We start from the raw sequence: 15473 nt of genomic DNA, 5'->3' as shown, positions 1-15473 counted from the left end.
AGGATGGGAAGAGAGATGAAAAGCAGAATATGTATTATGCAATGTGGGGAGGAAGCATGTGGTATTAGTTGGGACTAGCTGGGAAAGAAAGGAAAATCTTCAGGATTAGTGGAGGGAAAATGGAAAATTACGGGATTCTGGGGGGATATTGAGAAAACGAGCAGTGGGTGAGAAAATGTTTGACTGAATAGGATACAGCATGCTGCTACAGTGACTCTGGGAAAGGGACGGAGACAGAGAACTCTGGGGAAGGAAAACGGGGCTGAGAGGAAAACCAAAGGCTAGGGTGGAAAAGCACTTAGACTTGGAAATGAGACTGGGCCTAGACTGAAGACTGGGGAGGAAGCAAGCACTGCAAATGAGTGAAGCAGGGTTCAGACATGATGACTTCTAGAGAAAAAAATTTAGGGCTGCCATGAGAAGCCAGAGAAATCAACTAATTGAATGCAAGCTTCTGGCCTCAATAAGTGAATTACATTGTTTTTATGAGAAGATTTTGTTGTTTTTCAGGTTCTCTCTTGAGCTGAACAGAATGAATGATGCAAGCAAGCCTCTGCCTTTAGGAACATCTGAGAAGGCCAGGTACTTTCACTAATACTTTAGAAAATCTGAACCAGAGCTTTCAGAGAAAGAAACAGACAATTAGTGATCACCTATGAAAATATTCAAGTGACTTTGCTAGAGTTGTTGTGTGGGAAAATAAAGATGGAGTCCAACTTTCCAAACAGCAATCTGTCTTAATCAAAGAACCATGTCCTCCCTTTCTGCAAGACTTCACCTCATTCACTCCACACTTTTCAAATTTCCAGTAGAATCAGAGGTCATAGACACTTTTCGCTATGCTATTTTGATTCATTCCTAAAATAAGGTGGGGGAAAAAGAACATATAATCATATACAAGAGGCAGCATAAATTACGGGAGCAGGAGGATTGTACAAACAATTTGAATAATCTTGACTTTTGACAACATAGGTAAGCCTGTCATTGCAAACTTTGCAAGATACATGTATCAATCTTTTTCCATTTAATATGCAAGACCTGAGTCTCTCCTAGCTTGCACTGTCCCACTGGTTTAATGAGGCTGCCTTTGCTTTATGTTAACATGAGAACACAGTTAATTCTTCTATCTGGAAGAAATGAAAACTGCAGCATCTGGAGGAGAGCAGTCTAAACAGCCATTTGATGTGAATGATATACTCAAAAAATATCTCTGAGAGATCCAGGGATGACACAAACACTTTGTTGGCTAATAGAGACAAATAATTTCCTGGTTTTTTCAGGTATACCCAGATGAACTTACCTCCTTTTAGAAGTACAACTACTTCATAAAAAGACTTCATAAAATATGAAAATGAAGGAAACAAACAAATTTAAAAAAAAAATCACAAACAAGGAAGAATTAAAACCAAATTGTTACCACGGGTAGAAACACAAGGTTAGGGAAGAATTAAAATAAAAAAACTAAAAGAAAAATTATTTTTTGATGACCTACATCACTGCTTTTTTGCAAGGCCTTAAAAACTACATTGAATAATCAGAGTATGAAAATACAGTAGGATTGGGAATGTGGGATACAGCAGCATATGAGCACATGTGGTACATGTGCCCCCACTGAGAGTTACATATCCACCTACTAGAAGGTTTAGAATAACTTGAGACTTAGTTAAGAGACAACAGAATATAAAGACTCCTGGTTTTTCAATAAATTAACAGATAGAAAATCAAACATAATGAAGATACACATAATTTGTACTGAAAGATGAGCTATCTCTGCTAGAAGATTAACAATAGCCTGGAAGCTTTCAGTAAGATTTCAGTTTAAACCTTTGGCCCAGTAGTGTTCCCACTGGTTTTCCAATGGAAAAATGTACCTTTAGAAGTGCTGTAATTCTCTCCTGCCAACTACCAAATAATGGGAAATAGTACCAGACAGAACAGATAAAGCATAACATCTGAAATATTTAAGACTAGTCTCAACTAAAAGTAGAATAAGCTTTAAAACTGAATACAAGAGGTCACAAGATCCTGGCCTAGCAGTAGGTCTTACATTATAAATTACATTGCATTTAAAGATAAAAACATTCTAAGAAATCAAAAATCACATCAAACAAAACATGAGCATTAAATTAAATACAATTGAAAGATTAGGTTTTATGGTTTTATTTGTTCCTAATAGAAGTTCTTTTCGGAGATGTGTGCCCCACACTAAAGATTCTACTCTGAAGCACCAGAATGAATGAACACCTCTTTATTTTATATTGATTTTCAGTGGCAACAGGAGAGCAACCTGAAGCAGTTGTGTAGAAAAACAGGTAAAACCTTTGCAAAAGAGTAGTAAGAGTTTATAGTTCACCTTCTCCTTGAAATTTCTAATCAGTTTAAACAAAGTGAAAAACACATTTTTAAAGGAGATGTACAAATGCAGAGAACAAGACAATTCCTTTCCTGAGGTGTTTTCTAATTAAAATGCCTAGACATTACTTTCTCATAAATTAATTGTTTATCATGGTAGTGTTTTTCTAGGGTGAATGAGACTCATTTATAGATGCTTTCCTCTCTGCTGCTTCACATTACAGATTATGTGCCAGTACAAAAATATGGTAAATATTGAAATGAAACAGCCATGAGGAATTTTGTTTAGATCATTCTTGTAAGCTAGACATCGTCACCCACGCAATTTCAGTCATATACTCAAGAATAATATTAAACATCCAAAAAGTGAAATGTTGCAGAGCTCTGATGCTCTCATCTTATGCAAGGAATTTTTACCTTCTAAGTTTAAAAGAATTAAACAAATTGCATGTTCAGTACTACATTGCATGTGTATGGAATTTACTCCTAATTTTGCATATTGAAAGAAGCATTTGACAAAGAAACTTCCAAAACTGCTCTAGGTTTGCCTCTTTTTATCTATATAACTGGGAAGTCAATGATCCCATTTAATTTCCTTAAATTAGAGCATTAAATATTGGCTAAACTGTTCCCCTACAGTTATTTATAATTATTATTACAATTATATAGTTATTTATAATTAACAGCAGTAATTCACTTCAGTGGGATCAGAGTTTAGGTATTTAATGTTTCCAGTGATCCCAAACTTACTTTCTCACTTCATATATAATTATGTCTGGATTATATCCTCTAGCAGCATCAAGTATTAATATAATTTTCATTACCTGGGCCTTGGGGTTGGGTTGGTGTTTTTTTCATTCTGCCATTAAACTAAACCATGCTAATACTGTTGACTGCTGCAGGAGAGGTTTCTCCCTTGGTGCAAATGGAGAAACTGTCACAGGCAATTGTTAGGCTGACATAAAACAGCTCTTTGAAATGTCAACCTGGAGCTACAGCAAATATGTCACGTGAAGGATGACTTTAAATTTGCCTCCATGAACAATGTTTAATGATGCTTTATGCAGCTTTATAAAAGCACCTTAACACCTTTCTGATCTAAACCAGAACACTTAAGTATTCCAAACGAACAGCAGACCACCCAATACCTTTGCCTGGAAGCCTCAGCAATCCCATCTTTAGAGGGACATACTCTTTAATATTATGAACATTTTAATTGCATTTAGATTCTTATCTCATGCTCCAGCAAAAAACTATTGCATTTAATTAAAGAAGTAAAGTAATGTGGTACTTAAATAATATTTTTGTATACATGAAAAAGAATGCAAAGCATTCTTGTGATCAATGCATCAGTGTTAATTAACCGTTAACACAGAATGACAAAATTTAGGAATAAGAGCGCAAAGGTTACCAGGAATTAAACAAGTCAGGCCCTCAAAGCACTGCACTGCACTGCATGTTATAACCATGGGCTCTTCAGAGCCCCAAACCTCTACTTCCCCCATGCAGGCAAGCATGTGCTGAGGTCAGTCTGGGTCATCCAATAATCCCAAAGAATTCAGATGCATTCTCCTAAAGCTGCAGAGTTTAGTGGTAAATTCAAGAAAAATATCCACTAAAAATTATGTCCATAATTCATTTACACAGCAAAACACGGTAACATTATGATAACAACTTACTCTTTCATTTAGGCCTGGCAGAGCAATGAACTCTTCTTTTGTATTTCACCGAGCAGACCCATCCTGGAAATACAGGTTATAGAAAAACCCACTGACCATTTTGAAACAAAGACACACATTTATGGTTGACAAACTGTTAACGTCTTCAGGATTTCCTGAGAAGTTTACTAGTAGAGTAGCTTCTGGCTCTCATTCTTTCTTTACAAGGTGTAGTGCAATTCAGCCCTAATTACTAGGTTCAGTCTTATGACCCTGACTCACTCCAGGCAGCACAAATTGCCTGAGCACCTGTTTCACTTGCAGTTCTTCAGTCCAGGCAATTAAAATTATTGCTGGCTACTGCTGTATGAAAGGTGGGGATTTTTCAAGCAATGACCTACTGCCTAAAGCTGTGGCTTGCCCTATTACGTGAGGCAACAATTTGCCTTCCCAATATCTGGTAGCTCTCCATGGTCCTTCAGTCTCTTCCATCCCTTCGTTCATTATGCCCAAGTTCCTGAGTTTTTGCTAGTCAGTACTGGCAATCTCAATATCTGGCTCTCTCTAACGTATAAACAGATTTCAAGCCTGAATAATGTTTCAATTACTTCCCTTGAACTGTTTTAACACAGGTGAAGAAATCAAGTACCAACAGTAACACTTGCTTCAGGGAGGTAGAACAAGCACCAAGACGCAGCTGAAGAGTTTCAGTGGTGCATCTATAGTCAGGGTGCTGGCATCTCCCCTACAGACTAAACTAGAACAGCAGAACCCAAAATATAGTTTAAACTTTAAAATGGAATTACATACAGAAATTGCATTACTGAAAAATTTGTCTTTGAAACAGGATCATTATCTGAAAATCAGCTTCACAGTGAAGATAGACAGTGATGATATGGCTTGAACTTCCAACTCTGCCAGAGATTCCCTATGTGAACTTAAACAAAACATAAATGTTTTGCTCTTCTCCATTTTAGAAACCAGGAGCAGCAAATACCTCTTTTCTCCCTGTCCTGCCATCTGCCTTTTTTTATTTACACTGTGGTGCTAAGAAGACACACAGACATGACTTAGTCAAAACACAGGTACTCTCCTTCATTTCAACAGTTCCTCAAGATCCTGGTCACTCAGATACCTCCCTCTTCTACATGTCTGCAAAGGAAATAAGCTAAACTTTAATTAAAAGGAAGGGTTTTATACTTACACTGGGAATCAAATTTCTGTTCTGTGAGGCAGAAAGGCCTAGTGTGGTATCTTCCAAGAAAAAGTTTTAAACCCCCTAAATTACCACTATTTGAAGTGATGAGTCAGATCACTGCCAAATCATGATTTTTTTTAGTACAAATACATCTTCCATTTTGTCTGTCATTTATTCCAATATTACTTGTACTACTTGATATTTATCAGGTGCTTCTTATACAAGAGAAAAAGAGAAAGTGATAAGATCCCAGACAACTGCATGTCTGAAAACAATGAGCAAGGAAAAGAAGCAGCAGCTAAACATAACATACATGTAAGTAACTTCCTGAATGACTTGGCAGCCCAGTTTGTTTATCTCAATTCAAGTACTAAGTACTATATTCGTACACAAAGGCAGCAACTTGCTTTATTTTCAGACACACTCATCTAGGATCTCATCACTTAAAAATCAGCAGCCTTACGTGACCAAGTGCCAAAAATGTTAAAAACCAAGCATACTTCCACAGATGTTAAATACCAATGCAATGCAAAGTATCTACAATTGTTACAAAACAACACAGAAAAGATTTCTTATGGATTTAGAATGGCCACTGCACTTGTTTTTAGGTAAGTACAGATTCCTTCCCCAAAAGCGAAGCTTAACATAACCCAGTTTACCATGGGTATCACGGGTTCTTAAAACCACTTGAACACAATCCATAATTTCAGAATAGGATACATACTCAAGCTACATTTCATCTTATTCAACTACACTGCCAGAAATAACAAATCCAAATTTTTGACACAAATGCTGCCCCCTATCCCATATGAGCGTTGATGTCCTGAAAAAAATCAATAAAAGCAAGAACAGTTCTCTAAAGATGCAAAAATGATGCCTACTGAAGGCAAGACAGAAATAAGAACAAGACCGTGCTGACAGGCTTGTTCCTAGTTTACTGGATAATGTTTGGCACAGAGCAGTATTACTCTAGACATTACTTGCAGAGTGACATGTATGAAAAGATAACTGTTACTGACCAAAGCACAAAATTACCACAGAATTATCTGTGGTAGAATCCTTAAGTAGGAAACAGGGGCTTGATGATGCAAGGCTAGGATAGAAAACTGCCATCTTATCTTCTGGGAGAAAAACAGGAAAATCCCATGCCTAATAATCTCCTTTCTTAAAAACCATCCATAACTTATCAAAAATAACTAGATAAATCCAGGAGAGGATTTTTGTTGTTTTTTAACAGCAGACTATCATGTGGACATCAAAAGTACATAATTTGCTTCAATTAAGTGAATGGGAATGTACAATTCCCTGACACTATATAAGAAAATCCACTGAAGAGACAGACTTGGTGAAAGGCACAAGTTCAGCCAGCTTCTGCTAAGCAGGAATTCTGCAGTTGATCCACCTTTTACATGGAAAGGTAAAATAACATTAAGGTCCTCCCAAATGATTGAATCTACATTTAAATAGAAACCCCAAATTAGTCATGCACTTCTCTATGAGGTTCATTATCACGAAATGCCCTGTTTAATGACCCTCCTAAAGACTGTGGAATTCAGTCACAGATAAAACTTTCCAGTAAGCAACAGCTTCATCAAGTATATAAAATGAATTTCAACAGTTAAATCTTCCTCCTTCTTTGACAACTTTCCTATTTTCCTCTATTTCACCTCCTTTCTCCTCTGCAGGATTATGTATCATTGTTTGATGAGCCTCCACTATTGTCAGCCTTTCCTTGCTCACAATTAAGAAGAGTGACAAAAGTTTTCCTTGGCTGAGATCAGTCTGGATTGACCATCAACTTTCATGGCGCTATGAGGGAGAATGGGTTTGATCAGTACTGAACATTTTAAAAGAAACCTTTGAACTTCAACAACCTCTCTAAAATCTACTCCATTTTTTAAAAGATTAAATAACTAATGACTAGATTATGAGACATTAGTAGAGGTGCTGAATATTCCTACTCACAGCAAGCAGACAAAGCACACATTTTCCTCGCAATGCTCTTTACTTTAAAACACACATTAAAAGAATTCTGTGCTCTGAACCTGAGATTACTTGTGTTATACACTTGAGTTCACAGTACTTTAGAAGGTGCATTGGACCACCACATTTATTCCTACATTGCTCCAGGATGCCACAGCATTCCTAACTCTCCTGTTTTCAACAGCTATCATGCTAGATGACCTACACACAGTGTATCTACATTAATGTATATATACGATATGGAATAATTTGGAAAGGTTTGGTTTTCTTCATGTCATTGTCATCTTCACTGCATTATCAGTCACTAGAACAGGCTCCCCAGGAGAATGGTTACAGCACCAAGCCTGTCACAGTTCAAGGAGCATCTGGACAACACTTAAGTCATATGGATTAGTCTTAGGTAGTCATGCAAGAAGCTGCAAATTGGAGTTGATGATCCTTCCAGGCCTCTTCCAACTGGAGATGTTCTATAACTCTATGATTTACTTTGCAATTACAAAGAAGGCTAAATCCATGCAGATGGCCACTAAGCAGAAACAACCCTCTAGAGAAAAGGGTACAACACATTAGCATAAGTAATAGTGGGAAAATACTACTGATAATGTCTTTAAATCCTCTCTGTTCAAGAAGAGCAACTTCTAAAAGAGCAGTTTTTGGTAGAAGAACAAACTATTTCCATGCATGATCATTAGGGGAAGAAATCACCAGCCCAAAATACCTGTATGACATCAAATTAATTATTGATTCCCACCCAGTCAAATACATTCTTTTAAGAGTGCCTGGATTGTTTTTTCCCCTCCCAGAGAGTACAAGAGCACTCAGACTCCTAGAAAAAGAAACAAAATTACAGACTACAACATACTGTAACACAAGATTATCTTTATTTCAAAATTGTACAAAGTATAAAGATATAATTACACTGAAGTAAACCCTGCTCTTTAAGTATCTGAATACTTTAGCAATGATGCGGTCATGAAAAAAATACCTTTACCATTTCTCTTTAGGAACTTTTATCTGATGGAGCGATACATCATGAAATCAATTGTTGTACATCTGGGAAATTTACCAATGGAGCTCTCCTCCACAGGGGTGTACACTTTGATTTGCCTCATGTGAGTGTCTCTTCCATTTTGGTGATTCGCTAGAACAGCAATCTGGATCATAAAGGTGCGAATGGGCTTCTTGTGAGTATCTGTCAGAGGAACATGGATCCAGCCACTCGGTTCCACTAATTCCAGTTGCTGCCAAAAACAAGACAGGAGAGCAAAACACTCAGAAACAGTTCACATACTTCATATAAATGATCACATATTATACCCATTTAATAAAGCAGTCTTGTTAATCAGATTTTAGTAACTTTTTCAAATTAATTTGAAATAACAGAGTTGAATACTCATAGCTAATTTACTGGTCACGTAATTGAATACAAATTAATTTGGTTGTCTGCAGTTGTGTTTGCTTTTGCCTTTCAGAATCTACTCCTCATTTTGTGCCCTAACCTTAAAATAAAAATCAATATAGAAGAACATAGAATCCACTGTAAACTCAAGAAAGAAAAAGCAGTAGTATTTGGACCTTCTCACTGAAGAGCAATGCTCAAAGATGACAGAAAGGATGCATTTTAAATTGCTTTATCTAGGCGCTCTGAACTACAATATACTAAAATTACTTATGTAGGAAATTAGGTGCACACAAAGTCTGGATTTTCAGAAATTCTTTAGATTATTGGGGGGGTTGGGGAGGAGGAAAAGGAAGGTGACAGAGGATAAAATATCTCATGTATCAAGACAGATGCCTGGCCAATTAATAATTGCTGCACAGCCATTTAATCACATTCTAATCACACTTTGACTTGCATTTTTTACAACATACCCAGTGTGATATGATTCTTTTTTTCTTTTTTAATTTTAATCCTACACAAACCAATGCCAAGGCAAGCAAAGAACAGCATTTTGTTAACTCTAAACCACATCACTGACACATCAGATTGCTGAAATCAAGCTGGATGCTATGCAGAGCATGGTAACAGCTTTTGTTTAAAGCTAGCTGCCCAACTTCAAAGCACAGCTCAAAACACACATGGAAGAGCACACAAGTAAACAGAAGTCTTGGGGGGGAAAGAAAGCAAAACACAAAACAATTGTCCACTAGCAAGCGGATTTCACACAGCTAAGCAAATAAGAGTGCTGTTCTTAGCAGCTGAGTTCCCCTAAGGAAGATGTCTGTGCTTTGAGCAGCTCAAAATTCCCATCGTTCTCCTGAAAATACTGCATGGCACATCCTGTTCAAATGCCTTGTTTATGCTGAAGCTTTCAAAAGACCCATCTGAGAGCTACTGGTTCAGAGGCAAACACCCTGAGAAAATTACTCAAGAAACAAGTAAAAAAGTTTGATGACTACTTCAGCTTAAAGTAGCAATCAAAAAAAATCTTTTTCACCTCCACCTTAAAAGGAAGAACAAGAAAAAAAAACCCAACAAAAAACCACAACCCAAAACTCTCCACTGCTGCAGACTCTCCAACGAATTATTTCCAAAGCATTAAATTCACTAAATCTTAGCAGCAAATCATTTTACTCTGGGAGCTAGACATTTCCACAAACACACAGTCACTTATTTGTTGTAGCGCTGTCCCTTTCAAAAACTTTTAAAATCTTTTTTTTTTTTTTTTTTTTGCATAGGAAACTTCAGGTAATGGCTGGCTTTACAAAGGGATAAAAAAAAAGATGTCTTGTTGATGCAGCTTGACAAAGGGGAAATTTATCATGGTGAGGTGGCAGTAAACAGCTTGAGCAAGGATGCTTTCCATTTTCATAATAAACAGAGGAGGAGGATCCTCCTAAAATTTTATTCAACTACTACTGAGGTCAACTGACTGTGATTTTGAAGAGAATTAAAAGGCTATTGTTTTTTAATAATATTGTTTTTAATTACTGTTAATTAAACTTGCATTTTAATATTATTCTCAGCATCTACAAATTTTGACTGCTAATTCAAAGTGGAAAATTTGAGTTCAAGAGCTACGATACTGAGATTTTTATGCTTGGATCAATATGAAATTGATCAGTTAATAAAGTTTTTTTTTAAAGTACCAAAAATAAAAGTATAGCATATTTTTCAATGCTTTCCTCCTGATCAAGGGAGGTGGTTACACACTATTCACAGCATGTTGTTTTCCAGTCCTGCTACAAAGGCAACCAATTTCTTCCCAAGCCTTTCTACAGAGACGGGACAAGTCATTCCTTCACCTGTAAAATTGGCAACTGAGGCATTAGGTTAATTAGACTAAAAGGTTCCCCGGCTCCAGATGTCATATTTCACGTACTCTGAGCTGGTTTTTACTGTCTTAAGTGAAATACAGGATTTTACAGGAGGTTTAGCTCCCACTGAGTTCACTTGCAGTTCTGCATTTCTGCAAGTAGATCCAAGTTCTCAACACAGCCACTCGAACACAGAGTCTGAGCAGCCACCTAGGAGCAGTCACTTGAGTGCCTCTCGCAGAAATACCACGACTGAGCACAGACAGAGTGCAATTCATCAAGCACCACTGAACTGTCTTAGCCACAAAGTCTTTTTCTTAATTCCCCATGTCTCAGCTTCACTCACTCCACATTTTTAAACTTCCCTAACAGATGAATACACAACCTTTACTTGTACAAATTCTGGACTCATCAGAATAGGCCCCTTTCCCCATTCCAGTCAAACAGTTGCCTCTTGGACAAAGCACACAGCACTTGTGATGAAGTTGGAGGCTACAGTGTACTAAGTGCAAGAGGTCAGAGTTAGATGTTTGAAAAAAGTGAGCTCTTGATTTCTGCCCTCTAAATAACATTCCTGTACTGACATTTGAGTCTAACCTTTTTTTTAATTGATGCTCACATAGTTCATTAAAACCTTGATACCCACTCAACTATGGAGGTTTAAATGCAACAAAACCAAACAGAACATTCCGTAGAAAAGGAAGTATTGTTTTGCCAGTATGATACACACATTTTCTGTGACCAAAGGAATGGTATAAACCAGACACACACACTCTCCCAAATTCTTCTCCTCCACATCTGTCATGCTCTTTCAGATGAGTGAGACAGTTTCTTTTTCCAGAGGGCACAGGTCTGTCACCAGGGAGAAGGAACAGGACATGGGAATAGGCAGGGGTGATACAAGACACAATGCTGCCCGCTCCTAGCTCAATGTCAGCACCCAGACCCAACCGTCACAACTCCTAGCAGAAGTGGGATGAAATATGCAGCTCTACTCTGCCTGGAGCATTCCCAGTGTGAACAGAATCTAAAGGAAGCTTACTGTGAAGTTTTCAGAAATTCCTATTAAGCCCATGCAAATGGCAATCTTTCAAAGCCTTGTAAACCGGTCTGGAAATTTGGGTGGATTTTTACAGGGAGGCAAAAGGCACATCCTCAACACAAAGGCTGAACTATTGCCAAATTTCAAATCCTTGCTTTAGAGCTTGGGGGCACTGGAGCATCAAAGAAGGACACCAGAATATTCTCACACAAGCAAAACAGCATACTTTTCACTAGCCTTATTCTTGGAACAGAACTGCTTTGGCTGAAACTTTCAAAAAATTCAACCCAAAGCAGATATCTGGCATGGAAAAATCTGTCTGAACTTTGCCAAAAGTTAAAGTAACTAAGAGTTAAGCCTTAAAATGGAAAGGGTCCCATAACCTTATGTACAGGTGGCACTGGCAGCTCCACCTACAGTAAATACTATACTTGAAATCCATTTCAGTCAACTTTCCTCAAAGTCAAGCCTGTTCTTTAAAAGCACAGACTACTGCATATACATACAGACATACACACACACGTATATTTCACCTCAATTCTGTAGCATCAGTCCACTATGAGCAAATACCAGATTAAGTTTCCTCCTGTATTTTTAATCTTATGTAGATCATTAAGACTCAGTCACAATTAAATGTCTTCCAAGAAATTTTTAAAAAATCAGCTTTATTACTAATCACCTGAGTGAAATTAAAAATTCAAAATTTCTTTCTGTGTTTTTCAGGAAAAAGTTTTTTTTAAAAAAAGGAAAACACAGGAATGAATCAGTGCAAGTTCAGTATTGGTAACTCAGAACAGTTCCTGCAGCTCTAGACTAATCTTACTGTACAATATACTAAAAGACCAGGGTTTGTAGCTTTTTAAAATTTGCTTTTAATACTATACATTTTATGACAATTGGAAAACAAGAAGACCATGAAAGTCAAAATAAAAGAACAAAGGGATAAAAATTGAAATGGAAAAATCACTCACTTGTCCTTGCTGCTGTTAATACTCTAGCTCTTCTCCTGCTTTCTCTCCGTTGCTTTCTTATTTTTCCTGTCCTCTGCGTGCTACAGCTTTACCTACGGACATACACTCCCAACTCCAGGAATCCGCATTATTTGGAAAACCAAAGCAAAATTAATGTTCTCAATGGAAGTCTCCTCCCCAGCCTATTTAACGGCCCTGTTTCTTCATTTTATTGTACAGTCCAGAGGTTCTACACAATTCCATACATATTTGGCAAGGCTACTGTTGCAACTAATGGGTGTCCTATCATAGAAGATGCAAACCACACAACAAAACGAAAATTTAAAAAAGAAAAAAAGACCAAAGCAACTTGAGGCTACACTTCAGAGAGATGACTGAACACAAGATTTTTAGGAGGAAGCTTGTTCTACAATCACTAGCCTCCTTACAGGCTAGGAAGTTATTTACCCAAAGAATACTTTTCTATTGTATTAATCCTACTTAAATTGAATATTGATCTCTTTTCCATAATCAGTGATATTTTGTTTACATTCTGTAGTGTCTCCAAATGGCACTTAACTCTAATTGCTACTTCTACTAGGGTTACAAATGCAACCCAAGTTTTTGGCAACATTTACAGCAAGCTAACATCCTTGAAATAAGACATGATTTTTCTTGCCCTTTAAGGGTATCTTTTGTGAAGATACAGAAAGGAAAAAACTCCCTGTAAGTAGTTTCACACTCAGGGATGTATGTTAGACAGGGCTCCCAGCTCAGGGGAATAAATATATATATATAGGAAGAAAAAGAAGCCCATTTTTTTGCTCTGGGAAGAGTGTGCAGAAGAGGACCTATGTACTGACAGAAAGCTGAGAATTCTTGCTGCCATCACAGCTTCAGCATGACAACATGGTTCTGAGATGTTGGTACCTCATCAAATTTCCATTTCATCAACTTTACTACTACATTCAAATGGCTGTGAAATCAAACAGCATTTGATTTTACTCCTACTTTTCTCATAAAACTGTTAAAGCTGCTTTTTGTTTTAGTGACTCAGCCAACTATGAAATTAAAAGTAGTGGCTAGACTCTTCTTCACACATACAATTTTGTCTCTCTATGTGCTTAGCTAGTTCTTACAATACACTTCTTATAAAAACCTAAGCTTTCCAAACAGGTGTTCTCAATAAATAATGTATTCTTTCAAGCAGCAGATTATAAAACTAAGTTTCAGGGAAAAGAAATGCTATGTTCAGAAATTAAATATTTATCAATACACAAACTTTCTCATGTGGGGAAAGTCTTTTTCCTTTTTAGCCATTGTTTTTTACAGCTATGCAAATATGTTTTCACAACAACTGGCAAGGAGAAAGAAGGCTGGCTTGAATTCCAAACTTCTGTTTCCATAACTGCCGTGTCCTACCATGTAGTTACCAGGACTGAGAATCTGTGTGCCTCTGCATAATTCCAAGTATTGGAACTGTCAACACATGAAGTAGCAGAGCTTGGGCTTCAGCCATCACTTCACTTAGGAAGGAAGAGAACCAGTTAATAGCAGTGATGCACCAGTTCCAGCAGAAAAAATGAAGCATGTCCAAAAGAAACTCAGTGAGTTCCAAGTGAGCCAAAGGAGGGACACCACATTAGCAGCTTAACAGGGAACATAGGAACCGGCTCAAAGGACCCACTGTGAACAGCACACTCCTGTGCTCGGATGAAGCAACGACCACCTAAGGAGGTGCCTCTGTGGTCTTAATCAGCCACCTCCTTAAACGGTCAAGCAATCTCATTTCAGTCCATTAGGCAAGAGAAGTTTTCCATTCTTTTAAACAGCAGTTCCTGAAGAGTCTAGAGGAAACAGTCCATCCCTCAGGAAGAGTCCGCTGTGGATTTGGGTAGACAGGAGACTGATGCAGAATAAGCTATATTAGAGAGTGAAACCTGCAAACACCAGAAGTTCCTATCTTTTAGTATCCTATACACTAAAGTATCCTATAAGCTCTTTGTTCAAATAAAGTGAAAGAAATAACTTTTGGGAAGACTGGGAAGGTTGAAAAAGGTCCAAAAGATCCTTGCAAGAAGTTTTATAGAACCTCCTTCAGACTATTCTGCTCCAGATTAAAACAGTAAAAATTAATCAATGCCCAGGTGTTAGAAAGTTGCATCCAATTAAAATAAAGACAACTAAACACTCAAACCAAGCTAGGAAGAATATGTAGAAAAGGAAGAAAATCTAGAAAAGGTAATTCTTCATGGATCAAGAATTAGTATTCACAATGCTTAAATACAGATTCTTACACTGCGTTTCCAAATTTCCTATTTGAATGACTTAAGCAGCACAACACACGTTGGACAACGTCAGTGGATTGTGTCACAGTGCCACTTTCTGAGGGGAGCAGATGATGCCAATTGAGCCATGTATGACGCAACCTAAACTTCATTTGGCAGAATGACTCACCAGCCAACCCATGAAATGGTCTCAGTGACTGGTCCTCTTTAATATTCTTCAGAATTGGGTGTCCTGATTGTAATTTCCCCATACAGCTAAAAAGGAACCCTTTTGATTCTGCTGAGAAACCAGTGCAATACCTTCCAAGATGTATAGTTGATTCAGACAGAATTTCAATATTACAACAGGAATAAAGTTAGGAAGTGTTGCTGCCTGTTCTGAGCTTCCCCTCCCCCCTCCCAAAGACATGTGCTCTGAGCTCTTTTGTTCCAAGCGCGGGCAAAGCCAAATGTAACTCAGACTCTTCAGCAGTGTCTGATTGGCCGCTCACCCCGGGTCCGCCCCCAGTCCTCCCCTTTCCCCTTCTCCTAATAAAAGATGGTCGAGGGGAGGCTACGCTCTTTCACTCAGCTCAGCGACTTTCCTGTGAACATCTCTGGTTGTCTGTCTCATTTGAAGGCTTCTAACTGCAGGGAATTGAGCGAGCAGGGAGCTATATTTCTCCCTCTTTGCTTCTGCTGATGGTATTTGCTCTGCAGCTGATTCAGGTACCGATTTTAGAGCTACTAAAGTGCTAGATCGCC

General features: G+C 37.8%; 1 protein-coding gene across 1 annotated transcript in view; it reads right to left on the bottom strand.

Moving 5' to 3' along the window:
- Window positions 1-8050: 8050 nt before the first annotated feature.
- ANAPC10 (anaphase promoting complex subunit 10) overlaps window positions 8051-15473 on the bottom strand; it is a 35986-nt gene continuing 28563 nt past the window's right edge. Inside the window, exon 5 of the mRNA XM_008641283.2 lies at window positions 8051-8432. Coding sequence (XP_008639505.1) covers window positions 8202-8432 — 231 coding nt within the window. The 3' untranslated portion in view covers window positions 8051-8201. The remainder of the gene's footprint in view (window positions 8433-15473) is intronic.

The sequence above is a fragment of the Corvus brachyrhynchos genome, unplaced genomic scaffold, assembly GCF_000691975.1.
Source record: "Corvus brachyrhynchos isolate BGI_N302 unplaced genomic scaffold, ASM69197v1 scaffold229, whole genome shotgun sequence".
NCBI lineage: Eukaryota > Metazoa > Chordata > Aves > Passeriformes > Corvidae > Corvus > Corvus brachyrhynchos.
This window is presented reverse-complemented; position numbering and strand designations above follow the sequence as displayed.